This window comes from Protobothrops mucrosquamatus, unplaced genomic scaffold, assembly GCF_001527695.2.
Source record: "Protobothrops mucrosquamatus isolate PMUCROS unplaced genomic scaffold, P.Mucros_1.0 scaffold2972, whole genome shotgun sequence".
Taxonomy (NCBI): Eukaryota; Metazoa; Chordata; class Lepidosauria; order Squamata; family Viperidae; genus Protobothrops; species Protobothrops mucrosquamatus.
Window position 1 is genome coordinate 182188 of NW_015388993.1, and position 15279 is coordinate 197466.

The window sequence follows — 15279 nt, forward strand, 5'->3', positions numbered from 1 at the left end:
TCACCATTGCCTTTTTCTTCTTAGAGCTGAGAGACACTAGCTCAAGTTCAACCACCTAAGGTGGGACTAGAACTCTCAGTTACTGGGCTTTCTAGCCTGACGCCTTTAACCACTACATCAAACTGGTTCTCCAATTATTACACACAGGCTTTTAATCACATTTATTTTTTATAAGGAAGCTGCAAAACTATCTAGTCTCAAGTGGAACTGTCTTTTTGAACTACCAGGTATTCAGCCATTGCTCTGTTTCCCCATCTGATAAAAGAAAACACACATCAGATTTGGAAATCAGCTAAATGTAGGGTGAAAAGTACAACAAAGTTCAACTCAAAAAACCCACTAGCCTGTCTAGGACTTCCATGTTCAAGCTTGCCAGATTGTTCCATTGTTCTCCAGTTACTGGTTAGAAGGAAACTATAAACAGATACCAACAGATTCTGTGCATTTGTAACACATATATAAGCATTATAATCGTTACCTTCAGCTCTTATTTAGAACATAGAATAATAGAGCTGGAAGGGACATCAGAGATCTTCCAGTCCAAACCCCTGCTTGAGCAGGAAACCCTATATTATTTCAGACAAATGGTTATCCAGTCTCTTTTTGAAAGCCTCCAGTGATGGAGCACCCACAATTTCTAAAGGCAAGCTATTCCATTGGTTGATTGCTTTCACCATTAGGAAATCTCTCTTTAGTTTTAGGTTGCTTCTCTCCTTGGTTAGTTTCTAATCATTATTTATTATCTTGCCTTTTGGTGCTTTGGAAAATAGTTTGATTCCCCCATCTTTGTAGGAGCTCCTCAAATATTAGAACAGTGCTATCACGTCACCCCTAGTCATTCTTTTCATTAGACTAGACATATCCAATTCCAACCCCCTCATCATTTTTGTTGCTCTTCTCTGCCCTTTCCACTTTTTGCATTTAGTTATCACAGGTTCTAATTTAGTAATTCACTTCTAAGTTAGCACATACTGTAGTAAACCATTGATTAATGGAATTTGAACAACACCTTTTAGCCAGATGTTATCTAAAATAGGCAACAATTGGTCTATAATTCTTTCCTTTGAATCTTAAAAATGGGGAATGCGGATGCTAGAATAGCTAGTTGTGGAAACAAGACTCTCATTCAATGATGGCAGGACTATCTGGAAAGTAGAACCTCTGGAAAACAAATTACCCCTGGAATTCGTCAACTCAGGGAGAATTTCTGCTGGAGAAATGAGATGAGAGGGCTTGTGCTAGAAAAATCTCTCTTTTTCATTATTTTTAGAGAAATCGGACCCAACCTTGATGCACAGTTTTTCTCTTTGGAACCCTGATTTTCTTAGTAAGTTGTGCTACTCCTGCATTTCAGTCCTCATTGTGTCCTATTTCTGGACCCCTTGATTCAACTCCAGATGGCCAGCTTCAGAAGAAAAAGAAGAATTGAAGAACTGGTTTTCAAGAGTCAAGCTGAATTTGATAGATAATACCCATGTGTCCTTGTTGAAATATTTAATAGACTACTAAATACTGTATGCTACTGTTTTAGACCTCGGAGACCTCAACTTACCAAAACAATCTGGAATATTTTTCCCCACATCGTTGTTTCTGCAGTCTGCAAAATAAAAAAAACCAGATTTTCAACTTGTTTATTTCTTAAGACATCTGCTGTTTTATTTTCATGAGGGATGGTTAGTAGAAATTCCTTAATAGTATACAGATTACAAATATTAAATTGATTCAGTTATGATATATATAAGGGATTTAATTGGAGTGACAATCTGCTTCTAAGTCTGTGTGTGTGTGTGTGTGTGTGTGTGTGTGTGAGAGAGAGAGAGAGAGAGAGAGAGAGAGAGAGAGAGAGAGAGAGAGAGAGAGAGAGAGAGAGAGAGAGAGAGAGAGANCTGTTGCTAGTTAGCCAACCAGCAACGGGCATGAAACTGTATGCAGATGGAGAAGGGCAATCACCCTTAATGGGCGATCAATGGTGAAGGGCAATCACCCTTAATGGGCGATCAATGGTGAAGGGCAATCACCCTTAATGGGTGATCAGGATATGCATAGGGGATTAAGGGGGGGGGAATACAAAGAACACAACAGAGAGAGAGAGAGAGAGAGAGAGAGAGAGAGAGAGAGAGAGAGAGAGAGAGAGAGAGAGAGAGAGAGAGAGAGAGAGAGAGAGAGAGAGAGAGAGAGACTAGATTGACACATTATGCTAAGACATGTCATTGCTTTGATTTTGGAGAACTGTGCTTTGTGAACCTAATGATGTGAGATTTCCTGGAGGGAGAGAGGAAAGGAAGAAAGGAATAATGAAAGGAAGGGTGGGTGGGGTAGAGTGGGGGTGGGTGGTGGGGTGGGATAGTTTTTGGTCACTCAGTGTCTAAAAGGTTCGCCATCACTAAGTTATTCTGTTTTCAGGAATGAAGCTAATAAACCAGCCGTGCTGAGTTTCTTCAATACACAGCTAGGGCAATTTACTCCTCAGGGATTGACTCTTATGTTGGCTTCTTGGCAGAACTTTCAGATCTACAGAGTGCTGCTCTCTGTTGTAGAATCGTTATCATGTACCTCTGCCTATATGACTTTGGGTTGAACTGTCAGTTGGTGCAGTTAAGGAGGCCTGGGGGCTTAATAGGTCTGCTTCAACCAGAATGGACTCATTGGTCTCATCACTATTGGCATCATCTAAGTCTATTCTCCATAGATGAACCTGATTCTACTTCCTCTCTATCCTCCTCATCAGAAATATGTCCAGCAGGGCCATAACATGATTCTTTTCTAGGACAGTGTTTCTCAATCTTGGTAATTTTAAGATGCATGGATTTCAACTCCCAGAATTCTTCATCCAGCTATGAATTCTGAGAGTTGAAGTCCACACATCTTAAAGTTGGCAAGGTTGAGAATCACTGTTCTAGGATTTTCCTAAGTGTTGATGTCAAGTTGATTGGTCTATAGTTTTCTGGGTCCACTTTTCTCCCTTTTTCAAAGATTGTTAGCTCTTCAATCTCCAGGCATTTCTCCTGTACTCTAGAAGTTCTCAAAGGACAATGATAGGTGGAGGACAAAATCAAGTATATCTTCTCCACAACCAGTCAGATTTGTGCTTCCTAACTATAGGAACAGATTCCAACAAGGCAAACTGCATCTAAATTTCTTAGTGAAAAAAAGTCTCTTTCCCCCATTATTGGCTTGACTTCACTTCAGTGAAAAAACTAGACTGCAGAATGAGAAAATACAGATGTGCAAGTTGCCACATCCAGCAGTTCCAGAAGCAGTGTGTTAGCAAGTCTCTTTCAGCAATTAGAACTGCTAGAGGAGGCCTCAAAGCCCAGGTGAAGCAAAGGAAAGTGGCTAGTTTGACATTAAAAGCTGGTTGCAGGGGTATTGAGGACATGTTGCATTGTGAAATAGCTTCTGGAACCTTGCATAAACCTTCACAGAAGCAAAACGTCCCACCACAGCTTTTCACAGCCTTCCTTTAACAGCTATTTCAAAAAGCAATGTTATATATCCAAATAAGCTGAAAACCTATAGTGAAAATGATATCAATTTATTTTTATTTTCATCAAAGGAATGTTATATAGTCACAGGAATAAATGTTTGAGCTCCTATACCACAGTTTTAAGATAACAAGTAGTAGTTAATATTACTTAAGCACAAGATAATTTGCTCTGTTACTAGTAATATAAAAATAAAATGGACATCCTAAAATTTAAAAGTAGATATCTGCTTGACTAAAGTTTGATTTTTTTTTCTTCTTATTGTACTGACATGAAACCCTAAATTGAATATGGAGGTAACTGGATTTTTGCTGGTAAACTATAAGTTGTTCTTCATGTGCCTAGGGGATTTCTGATACAACACCAACTTTTAGATCACAAAGTACTCTTGTTACACTTAAGTAACAGCCATTTAATTCAATATCCTGATCTTAAGACATGGTCTAAAGCAAAGTTCCCCAACCTTTTCAGTTTTGTGGACTAGCGGGGGTGGGGGTGGGGGGTGGGAGAGGAGATGGTTCCACACATGTGGCAGGCAAATGCATGCACAGCTCCATTTGATTGTGGAGATGCTGCAACATTTGTAAGTGTGAGTACCAACTATCAATTACTTCTTTCAGTGTTGTTGTAACTTCAAACAGTTGCTAAACAAATGGTTGTAAATCAGGGACACCTGTACTGATATTTGTGTCAGCATCATCTTCATTTTAGTATTAGCATTAGCATAAACATGCAAGTGCATACACCTGCATGCATGTACATGCAAAATATCAACATTTTTTAATGTTTCCTACCTTCAACATAATATTCTTGTTTAACTCCACAATAATTTGGAATTGTTGTCATGGTTACGTAAAGATGTTGTCCCACACTGACTTCAAAGCAATTAAATTGTATTTTCACCTGTTTGCATCAAAAGAATCTTCAGTTTAGACACTACTTCACAAAATGGGAGCACAAGGAAACATGCATTCCACTAAAATTATTTTTCAAATGTATTAATGTTATGTTTCATTTTTATTTTATTTTCTCACCCTGAATAATTCTGGCAGATAGAACTAAAATGTCCTGACAGTGAGAACAATTAACCAGTGGAACGGTTAGCCTCCAAAAGTTGTGGATGCTCTGTCACTGGAGGTTTTAAAGAAGAGATTGGACAACCATTTGTCTGAAATGTATAGGGTTTCCTGCCTGAGCAGGGGTTTAGACTAAAATATTTCCAAGGACCTTTTTGACTCTGTTATTCTGTATTTATTAATTTCCTAGATTTCACTTAATTATGTTCTCAGTTTCCAAAGACTATCCTGTTTCAAGAAATACATTGATAACATTCCAAATTTAACCCATAAATCAGAGTTTTCACAGTCAGGACTATCCAGCAATCTACTTGAGATTGTAGGAGTTCTGCCCTCCTGTTAGAACTTGCCCATCCACTGAAGATCCAGGAACCAATTCTAACCCCTTCATTAAAGCAAACATGATTGGGCTCATGATCTTAAACCCTGGTTGTGTTTTATATTAAACTCACAGATTTGGATTATGATAAAATAGTACTGCTTCTAATATAGAAATATTGATATATGAAAGCATATCCTTTTTTCATTCCCTTTTATTTTATTCAAAAGAAAGTTAAGATACAAAACTCCCAAAAATCCAAAAAAGACAAAAAACAAAAACAAACATAAAAAGACATATCTTTATAACTTCTATAACTTAAAATGGAACTCCCATCTATGAACCCACAAACAAGCCATAAAGAATAGAAGAGGATTTAATTCAAAGTAAAACATTTAAAAGATTATATTGCTTTGCAACATTGGCTCTGATTTAGCTTTCTTTGCAGGAAGCTAGCCATAAGTAAACACTGTTGGCCTTAGATCTGGGTTTGCATTTCTTATTCCCTCATGAATCAAATGCCATATCCAAGCAATTCAACTAGGCCAAGATGAGCATATGGATATAGATGTATATACCAATAGTATCTAACTTGTTTGCGGAAATATTCAAACCTTTACCCATGAATCAATATGAAAGTATTTTCATGAGGTATAAGCTTTTCTGGAAAATCCCTTTCTGCAGTAATATGTCCTAGCCATAAAATATATATATATTTATTGCCTTTTCCAAAAAAAGTCTGTAAAAATATAGATTTCAGAAACTGACAGATTAAATTAGCTGTCCTTTTGAAACAAGAAAGAGGTACACAATATTTTCTGTTAAAATATGAAGTGAGCAGTGTTGGATGTAATTAAGTTTCTGGGGAATAATGGTTTGATTTATGTCTTTAGGGATGTTCTTTTAAATAAATCCATATGAGAGCAGTGGCATGCAATATTCTTAGCCCACACATAGTCATCATACTAATTTTCTTAGCACATGCAGACAATCCTCTCTGAGCCAGACAGTAATCAGTCAGTGAATGTGGAAACCAATTTGAACCAATTCTTGTTCCTTTTGTACTAATGTTGGGCATCCTGTTTTAAATAGTTTAAATATCTTCATTCTCACTTTGGCCAGGCAACCATTTGGCTGATATAATACAGTGAATAATAAACTAAAATGTCAGAACTGAGTAGGATGGATAGATATCTTCTAATCTAAAAATAACTTCCAGAGCCAACATTGGAGATTGGAAGCTATGATGATCGCAAAATAATGTTACACACATGTCATGATCCCATTATACAATGATATGAGTCACTGGCATAATGCTGTCACAGTACAGTTGACATTTTTCCCTCTTGACTCTTCTCATGGGCCCCATGAGGGCCAATCTTCATAGCCATCATTATCCAGTTACCCTCAGCACTATCCATTCATCCTTTCCAGTCTGTAGCATTGGTGGCATGGGATGTTTGCAGGGCTGAACCAGCAAGTGGTTAACTATCTCCTTTCCTGCAAAGCTAATAAAAGCTTTTATCTTTGCCCCTGGTGAATTAAACAATGGTGTTGATATCTTATCCCAGTGCCTGGAGGCTGTGGGAGATCTGAATGGAGAATGATAAACTTCAAGTGAACCCTGGCAAGACTGGGTTTTTGGGCCTTCTGGATCTGATATTTTCCCATCTTTGGTATTAGATGAGGTAGCACTATCCAATATATGGTCTGGATTTTTTCTAGATTCATATCACAACTCTTGCTTGAAGAGCAAGTGGTGGTGGTGATTAGGAGGGGTTTTGCACAGCTTCATATTGTGTATCAGTTGCACCCTTTACTGAATTGCAAGGCTCTACTCCCAGTCACCCATGCTCTGGTTGCTTCCAGAGTAGATTACTATAATGCCCTTTGCATGGGGCTTCCCTTCAAGAGTATCTGACAGTTTCAACTGGTGTGGAATACAGCTGCATGGATAGCTGTATATGTATCCTGTGAGCTGAACTGGCTGCCTCCTTGCTTTTGAATGCAATTCAAGGTGCTGGATTTCACATTTAAAGTCCTACATGGCATGGGGCCAGGCTATTTAAGGGACCACCTTTTCCCGATCACGTCTACCCATCCCATCAGATCCATCAGGGTTGGGTTGCTGGTCCCATCTGCTTTCATCCGATGGACCCAAACAGCATGCTCCTGCCTTCTAGAACATCATCCCCCTGCCTGAAGGTGATGTTAGCCCATCTCTGTTAATCTTTCAGAAAACCCTGAAAATGTAACTTTTCCAGCTGCCTTGGGGATCCCATGGAAAACTGCATAATTATTATATTGTGCTTGGGTGCATGTTCTCCACCAATCCTGCTTTTATTTATCATTTAAGCTTTTAAAAATAGCTATAGCATTGTTTTAAGTGTTGGTATGCTGCCCTAAATCACATTCAGTGAAATGAGCTGCCATATCAATTTATTAAATAAATAAATACAGTACATCTTGATTTTTCTGCAATCTCAGTGATAGCTGACGAAAAAAATATAAGGAGATGGTCTGCAAGGGAAGATCCACAAACCTTCCTATTTGTAATGGTCTGTGGGAATGACCTTGGAAGACAGAAGGAAGAGTCACAGCTTAGCCAACAGTCAAATAAGAGAAATCTGAGGAAGTGTCAGGGTAGACAAAGCATATCAGAAGGAACTCTCGTTAGTATTTGGGAGAGTAAAAGTAAAAGACAGAAACTTATAAACTTGCAAGATTTTGTTAGTGTAACCTTCAACTAAAGATAGTTTGAATACTCATGGCTGGTATTTTTTGTTTGAACTACCTACCAGAAGGCTGACTCTATCCCATTCTGTTCTGTAAATAACTTCATAGCTTTATAAAATGAGAAAATGGGAACACCGTCTTTACCTCTGAACATACAATTTTGCCCTATCAGCTTAAAAGAAAAAAATCACTTCCAGACCTTATATTGAGGCACACCATATCACCTTCTTCCTAGACTATTTAAATTTAGCTCTAATAAAATAACAGAAACAACTGAAATCTTTTACCTTATTTCCCTCAGGATGGGCATTTTCCCCCCTGGAAATCTTCACATTCACACACCTGGATTTTTGAGTAACCATCAGGAAATAACAAATTCGAACACCATAACTATTTTCTGAAAATAGTGTAGAAATGAATGCAAATTCAGAATTCAAAGAAATGAACTTTGAGGGGAAGGAATTATTACTCACTTCCAATAGAATATTGTGAAAAAGGGAAAAAAAACCTTTATAAATGAACCATAGAAATAAAAAGCCCTCTGAATCAAATAGCATAAATTTTAGAACCTGTAGGCTAATCAAAGATGAACACCTCACTTTTGAAAGTTGAAATGCTCCTCAATCAAAGTTCTACCAAATAAAATGTAGGAGAAAACAGAAATAGGTCCGCTTTTTAATTCTACTTTCATGGAGCTAAAGTGTATTAGTAGCCAACCCCTGTAAATGCCAATCCAGCTTGATCAAATCCATTAAGGTCAATGCTGATTAGACAGATGACTGTCCTACTTTCATATCTCCTTCATCTCCACTAAAATTTCTGTTAGAGAAAAAATTTTTCATAGATTCCTATATGGAACCATGCAACTGGGAATATTGATTTACACTATTTTGTTTGCTGCACAAAAACAACTCCTATTGTTTTCTTTGATGCAGTAGCTTTCTTGATTTCTTTCCAGTTGCATTCATTCAATTTTAAATTGTAGTTTCTTAATGGCACTTGGAGGCATCTTAAGAACCCAAGGAATATTCTCCCATTGTACTAAACTGAAACCCACACTGTTGAACTTTATATTGTTTTAAATTGCCTCAGTATATACTGATGTGACCACAAGATGGCAGCAAATGTTATAACAATCCCCATCCCTTTGCTGCTCTCTAGTGATCATCCATATTCTTGCAGTTCAAATTTGGTAGTATTAATTATGATGCAACCTATTGGCACTAGAGAGAGAGAGAGAGAGAGAGAGACCAAGAGAATATTTTACACCAAGACCAGCTTGTGTGTACAAGCAAATGTGTGTACAAACTTGTGTGTACCAAAACAAATATGCACTCTTTACCCTTTTTACCAATATTGTGAAGGAAGCCCTATCTGACAGGATTATCTCAGGACCCAAAGAATGCCCTGGGTTTCCCCTTCTCTCATATGGAATAATTCTTCAGGAATTTGCACATTAGTTCTTCCTAAATCTCTCTAGACAACTGGAAATAAAGCTGGGATTTTTTGCACATGCTCTTCTACTGAACAAGAGCTCTCACTTATTATCCACATTCCCTATAAAATCTTCTGATTTACCATTAAGTTGCAGGTTTGCCTTGACACTTAAGTGGAGAGAGCAATGCCTGTGATCTTCACACTTCATTGTGGTCCCAAGCTTCATGTTTTTAAAATTGACTGGAGAAAGGGAAGCAGGTGCAGGACGGCAGAAACTGCTCACAACCTCCGCTGTAAAAGTAACAAATATATGTGGCTCTGTGCAAAAACAAACTTGAAATAGCTAAACAATAACTTAAATCACTGAAGAAAAACTCAGCAGATGTCCATATGATCATCCCTCATACACTAATAGATAGGCTAGGAGAGACATTCACTAGTCAAACAATGCACTATAGACATATACTTCAGTCACATCTTCTAAAAAAACATGGTAAAGATTTCCCCTGTACAGCCAATTCCAACTCAAGGGGCTAGTTGTACATATGGTATTTTAACACAAAGGAGGATTTTGGATCAATCAAGAGTCTTCCCTCAGAGGAAGGAACTATAAGTTTATTGGCCATAATGTCTTGGGCCAATTTAGGTTTTGACCAAATATGACAGTACTGAGAAAAATGACGAGTGCACGCATCACCCACAGGCAAAATGGTTGCCAGGGAGAAGATCTACTCCCATGCAATACATGTGTTTATATTAGTTCAAATCATTCTTGACTCCTGGCAGTTGCCTGGACAAGTTTTATTGGTTACATTTTCAGAAGCAGTTTATCATTACCTTCTAAGAGAGAGAGAGAAAGAGAGAGAGAGAGAGAGAGACTAGCCTAGAGTTATCAGGATGGCTTCATTCCTATGGGAGGAATAGAACACATGGCCTCTTGGTTTCTAGCCTGGTGCCTTTAATCATTACACCAATCTGACTCTTAATTGTTTAATGAATGTACTCTTAAGTTATAAAATTGACTTGGAAATAAAAGACCCATTGGTTAAATGCTTCCCCTCCTTCCCATCCCCCCAAAAATGAATAACTAGAACAACAAATTAGGGTTGTGCTACCATTCTATGTATAGAATTATAGTCCAAAAATAATTTCCAAATATGATTGAACTGTACAGAAGATTATTCTAGACATCAAAGCATATTCCCACAGTTTAATTAACCATTCTTCCATAGAGGAAAAGAAGGGTCTTTTCCAATAAAAGCAGATAAAATTATTGCAGCTATTATCTTAAATAATGCTATGTCAGTACAATTTGAAGAAATGTGTGCTTTAGTGAAGTTAAATAGAAATATTGTAAGTTGAAATGGAATTACAACTTTCAAATTTCCTTCCATTCTGCAAAGAATTAATTTCCAATATTGTTGAGTGTTGCTGCATTAACATTAGATTTGGAAGAAAGATACAATCTGTTCGTTTCCAGCATCTGCCGGGGGGGGGGTCCCTTTAGCTATCATGACTAGAATAATAGACATTATTAGCCATAAAGTAATAATAATAATAATAATAATAATAATAATAATAATAATAATAATAATGATAAAGTTGGAAGGGACCTCGGAGGTCATCTAGTCCAACCCCCTGCTCAGGCAGGAAACCCTATACCATTTTGGACAAATGGCTGTCCAGTCTCTTCTTAAAAACTTCCAGTGTTGGCGCATTCACTGCTTCTGGAGGCAGGTTGTTCCACTGGTTAATTGTTCTCACTGTCAGGAAGTTTCTCCTTAGTTCTAGGTTGCTTCTCTCTTTGGTTAGTTTCCACCGTTGCTTCTTGCTTCAGGTGCCTTGGAGAATAGCCTGACTCCCTCTTCTTTGTGGCAGCCCCTAAGATATTGGAACACTGCTATCATGTCCCCCCTCGTCCTTCTCTTGGTTAAACTAGACATACCCAATTCCAGCAACCGTGCCTTACATGTTTTAGCCTCCAGTCCCCTAATCATCTTTGTTGCTTTTCTCTGTACTCTTTCTAGAGTCTCAACATCTTTTTTACATCGTGGTGACCAAAACTGGATGCAGTATTCCAAGTGTGGCCTTACCAAGGCATTGTAAAGTGGTATTAACACTTCACGTGATCTTGATTCTATCCCTCTGTTAATGCAGCCTAGCACTGTGTCGGCCTTTTTGGCAGCTGCAGCACACTGCTGGCTCATATTTAAATGATTGTCCACTAGGACTCCGAGGTCCCTCTCACAGTTACTGCTATTGAGCAAGGTACCCCCTATACTATACCTGTGCATTTGGTTTTTCTTGCCTAAATGTAGAACCTTGCTTTTTTCACCATTGAATTTCATTTTGTTAGATAGTGCCCAGAACTGGGCCCAGAACAGAGCCTGGGGCACCCCACTACATACTTCCCTCCATGTAGATGCGGTTCCATTGAGGACCACACGCTGAGTACGGCCAGTCAGCCAGCTACGGATCCATCTGGTGGTGATGCTGTCTATCCCACATTTTTCTATCTTGTCAAGTAGTAGGTTGGGACCCCTTTTCATTTCATAGCTCAGTACTAGCCTTCTGATAAAATCTTTCTGTCCTCCTAATCCCAGCCCCAGTCCCACCTCATAGTAGAAAGAGTGATGGGTGGACATCAGCAAGCAATGCCCATTGAGGAGGAAATGAAACCAGGGAATCCATCAATCCCTTTCAATATCAAATATGTGTAGACGGCACCACTGGGTGGCCTCATCACGGAGACAGAAAATGACTTAGCAACTGAGGGAGAGAAGCCTGTGCCAGAGTACTTTTCTGCTGACTCAAGGACTGTAAGAGTGCATTTTCAAGGGGCCATGAGCAGAGAGATAATAAACTTCTGAAAATAAGAGTGAAGGGTACAATAAAAGCTGAAATACAACAACTTACTCTAATAAAAACACAGAGAGACCAGGTTGTGAACAATCTTTCACAAGATTTGATCATTTCTACAATCTTTTTATGTTGGCCTCTTTATTCACTTGATTCCCCATATCTTTATTGTTCTGATGTTTTAATATTTTTAGGGACTTTTATTGATTGTAAGCCATCTAGAGTCACCTCCAGCAGAGATGGGTGGCATATAAGTTAAATAAATAAATACACAAATACATAAATATACTGTGCTTGAATTATATACCTAGTACACCATGGCCACAACAGATGAAGAAAAAGAAAATTATATCCACCTTCTTGAGTACAGAATACCAAATCTACTGTGGGTAGACCAGTAAACAGACTACTTTGGTCTAGTGGTTAAGGCACCAGGCTAGAAACTGGGAGACCCTGAGTTCCACTCCTGCCTTGGGCATGAAACTCAGCTGGGTAATTTTGAACCAGTTAGCCCAACCTACCTCATAGGGTTGTTGTTGTGGGGAAAATAGGAGGAGGGAGTATTACATATATTTGTCATATTGAGTTATTTATAAAAATAATAAAGGTAGGATAAAATGAACAAAAAATAAAAAATAAAAAATGTTAAAGTGATTTTAAGTGATGATAGCTATTGAAGACACACACATACACACAAACACATATAATCAAAAGCTTATCACATCACACTCTTCAGGAGAAGGGTGGGACAAATCATTGTAGAATGCAACCAAATTGAATATTTAGCCTATAACAAGAGTTACAGACAAATGGATTTGGAACATACAATAACATCTGATAACTGAACTACTGATGCAATGTACACTTCAGTAACTATTCTACACTGCTAATGTGCAACTTTCACCCATTCAAAAACTCTGTTTAAAGATTTTGGTAGCTATTTATACAACAATTTACATCCAGAAAATTTGGTGTGGAAAAATCCACCATTGATATATGACAAATGAGTATGCCCAGGATTGTTCATTTGCAGTACTTGTGTAGTGCTGATATTTTCTTTCAGGGACAATGGGTGGTAAAATCAAAATATTTGTGTACAAGCTTTTTTGTTTAGTTTTCATGGATGAGTGATAATACATTTTGTATTCTGAGAATCAAACCTTGTTTTTTAAATAATTCTTGTTAAACATAAATGTACTATTTTAGGTCATCCACAAAAAAGCTTACATTCTGACATGACCCAAGACATTTGAGGATGAATGGGAAGGTCTTCAAATAGGAAGGCATTTTTTTTAAAAAAAATAATAAGCTTTCAGTCTGATTGGTCATTCAAAAGTTTTGTTTTCCTGATCTTAAGAATGAATGTAATATAATAGGAATGAAAATATAATACTTACTAGAAAATTGATGTTTGCAATGAAATCCCTATGGAGGAGAAAAATAAGATATATTAATTTAAATAATATATCTAAGGAATAAAATAAGACAAATAATACATATACTGTTCATACAAAAATATATGTTAGTTCTTAGAGGTCACTTGAATTATGTGACTGGAATCCAAAACATAATAGCACATACAATTTCAATCCTGGTTAGAAATGTTAAAGAAATTGCCTAGATCAGGGGTAGTCAACCTTGGCTCTTTTATGACTCGTGGACTTCAACTCCCAGAATTCCTGAGCCAGCATGGCTGGCTCAGGAATTCTGGCAGTTGAAGTCCACGAGTCATAAAAGAGCCAAGGTTGACTACCCCTGGTCTAGATAAAAGAAAATTAAAGGAAGATGTAATCACTTTCTTAAAATATATGAAGAATTTTCACACAGAAATTAATTACAACTGCTCTATGTTACTCTATCCAGAAAGACCCAAATGAAGTGGTAAAAAATACAAGAATTTCAGTTAAGTCTTGGGAAAGGTTCCTAATAAACTGTAGAAGGGCTATACCTGGGAAATAATGGACCCTTCTTCATTGAAGCTATTGATATCAAAACTAGGCAATTACCTATTTTGGTTGTAAAAGCAAATCATGTACTGCAAATTCTACCTGAAACTTCTGGAGTAAATGATCTCCACATTCTCTTTAACTCTACAATTCTAGGAATAAACATGAGCTTAAAATCTGTAATATCCATTTTACATTATGTAATGTTAAGTCACCATTTGTAAAGTAAACCCTACCTCAACACAAAGGTCCTTCACCAAGAGTTTAGACTGTTTACCACAGTATGAGAAATTATGCATACTCTGCTGACCTGGGAGCAGAATGCTATCCTGTCAGATTATTTCAGATAGAGCTACTGTTCTGGCATGGCGCACGAACTGCATTGAATCCATAATTTTACCTGATAAGGTATTACCTGCAGACTGTTTGTGATCATTTGTGATCCATCACCATATTTTTTTACCCTGTTCCCACATACATTGCAGATAGTCCTTGACTTACAATCATTCATGTAGCGCTCTTTCAAAATTACAATGATACTGAAAAAAAGTTCAGAATAACAGAGTTGGATCTTGGAGGTCTTCTAGTCCAATCACCTGCACAAGCAGGAGACCTATACCATTTCAGAAAAATGGCTGTCCAATCTCTTCTTTAAAAACTTCAGTGATGAAGCACCCACAACTTCTGAAAGCAACCTGTTCCACTGATTAATTGTTCTCACTGCCAGAAAAGTTCTAGGTTACTTCTCTCCTTGATTAGTTTCCATCCATTGCTTTTTATCCTGCCCTCTTGTGCTTTGGAAAATAGGTTGGCCCCCTCTTTTTTTGTGCAGCTACTCAAATATTGGAACATATTTGCTATCACATCACCTGTAGTTCTTCTTTTCACTAGACTAGACATACTTGATTCCTGCAACAATTCTTCATATATTTTGAGCCTTAGCCTCCTAATCATCTTTGTTGTTTTTCTCTGCACTCTGTCCAAAGTCTCAACATCTTTTTTATGTTGTGGCGGCCAAAACATGATACAGTATACCAAGTATGGTCTTACTAAGGCCTTATAAAGCAGTACTAACACTTCATGTGATCTTGATTCTATCCCTCTGTTAAAGTAAGGTGACCAACCGGAGGACAGTCCTCCTTTTGTAAGTTCTGTCCTCCCTCCTACATGACCTCCTTTTCGATATTTGAAGACTAATCTGCAGGGCTTTTTTTTTCTCATAGAATGCTCAGGACGGCGTTCCGGCACCTTTTTTGATGGGTTTTTTTCAACTTTTGCATGAGCTGTGCTACTCCCCCTATTGGCTTTCGAAAGCCAATAGGAATTGCTGCTGAGCACGCCAAAACACCCGGGCGGCAAACTTTGCACATGCAAGTTGTCTGCAGCGAAGGTGAATTGGGAGGAACTTTGCACCCCTCCCT

The 15279-nt window shown here is 37.8% G+C and overlaps 1 protein-coding gene across 1 annotated transcript in view; it reads right to left on the bottom strand.

The window, feature by feature from the left end:
• Positions 1-13330, bottom strand: part of LOC107296786 (putative interleukin-17 receptor E-like) — a 39675-nt gene extending 26345 nt beyond the window's left edge. Inside the window, exons 1-5 of the mRNA XM_015826138.1 lie at positions 13310-13330; positions 9195-9344; positions 7904-8013; positions 4280-4388; positions 1553-1597 (exon numbers count right to left, since the gene is read on the bottom strand). Of these exons, the coding sequence (XP_015681624.1) occupies positions 1553-1597; positions 4280-4388; positions 7904-8013; positions 9195-9279 (349 nt within the window). The 5' untranslated portion in view covers positions 9280-9344; positions 13310-13330. The remainder of the gene's footprint in view (positions 1-1552; positions 1598-4279; positions 4389-7903; positions 8014-9194; positions 9345-13309) is intronic.
• Positions 13331-15279: the final 1949 nt, after the last annotated feature.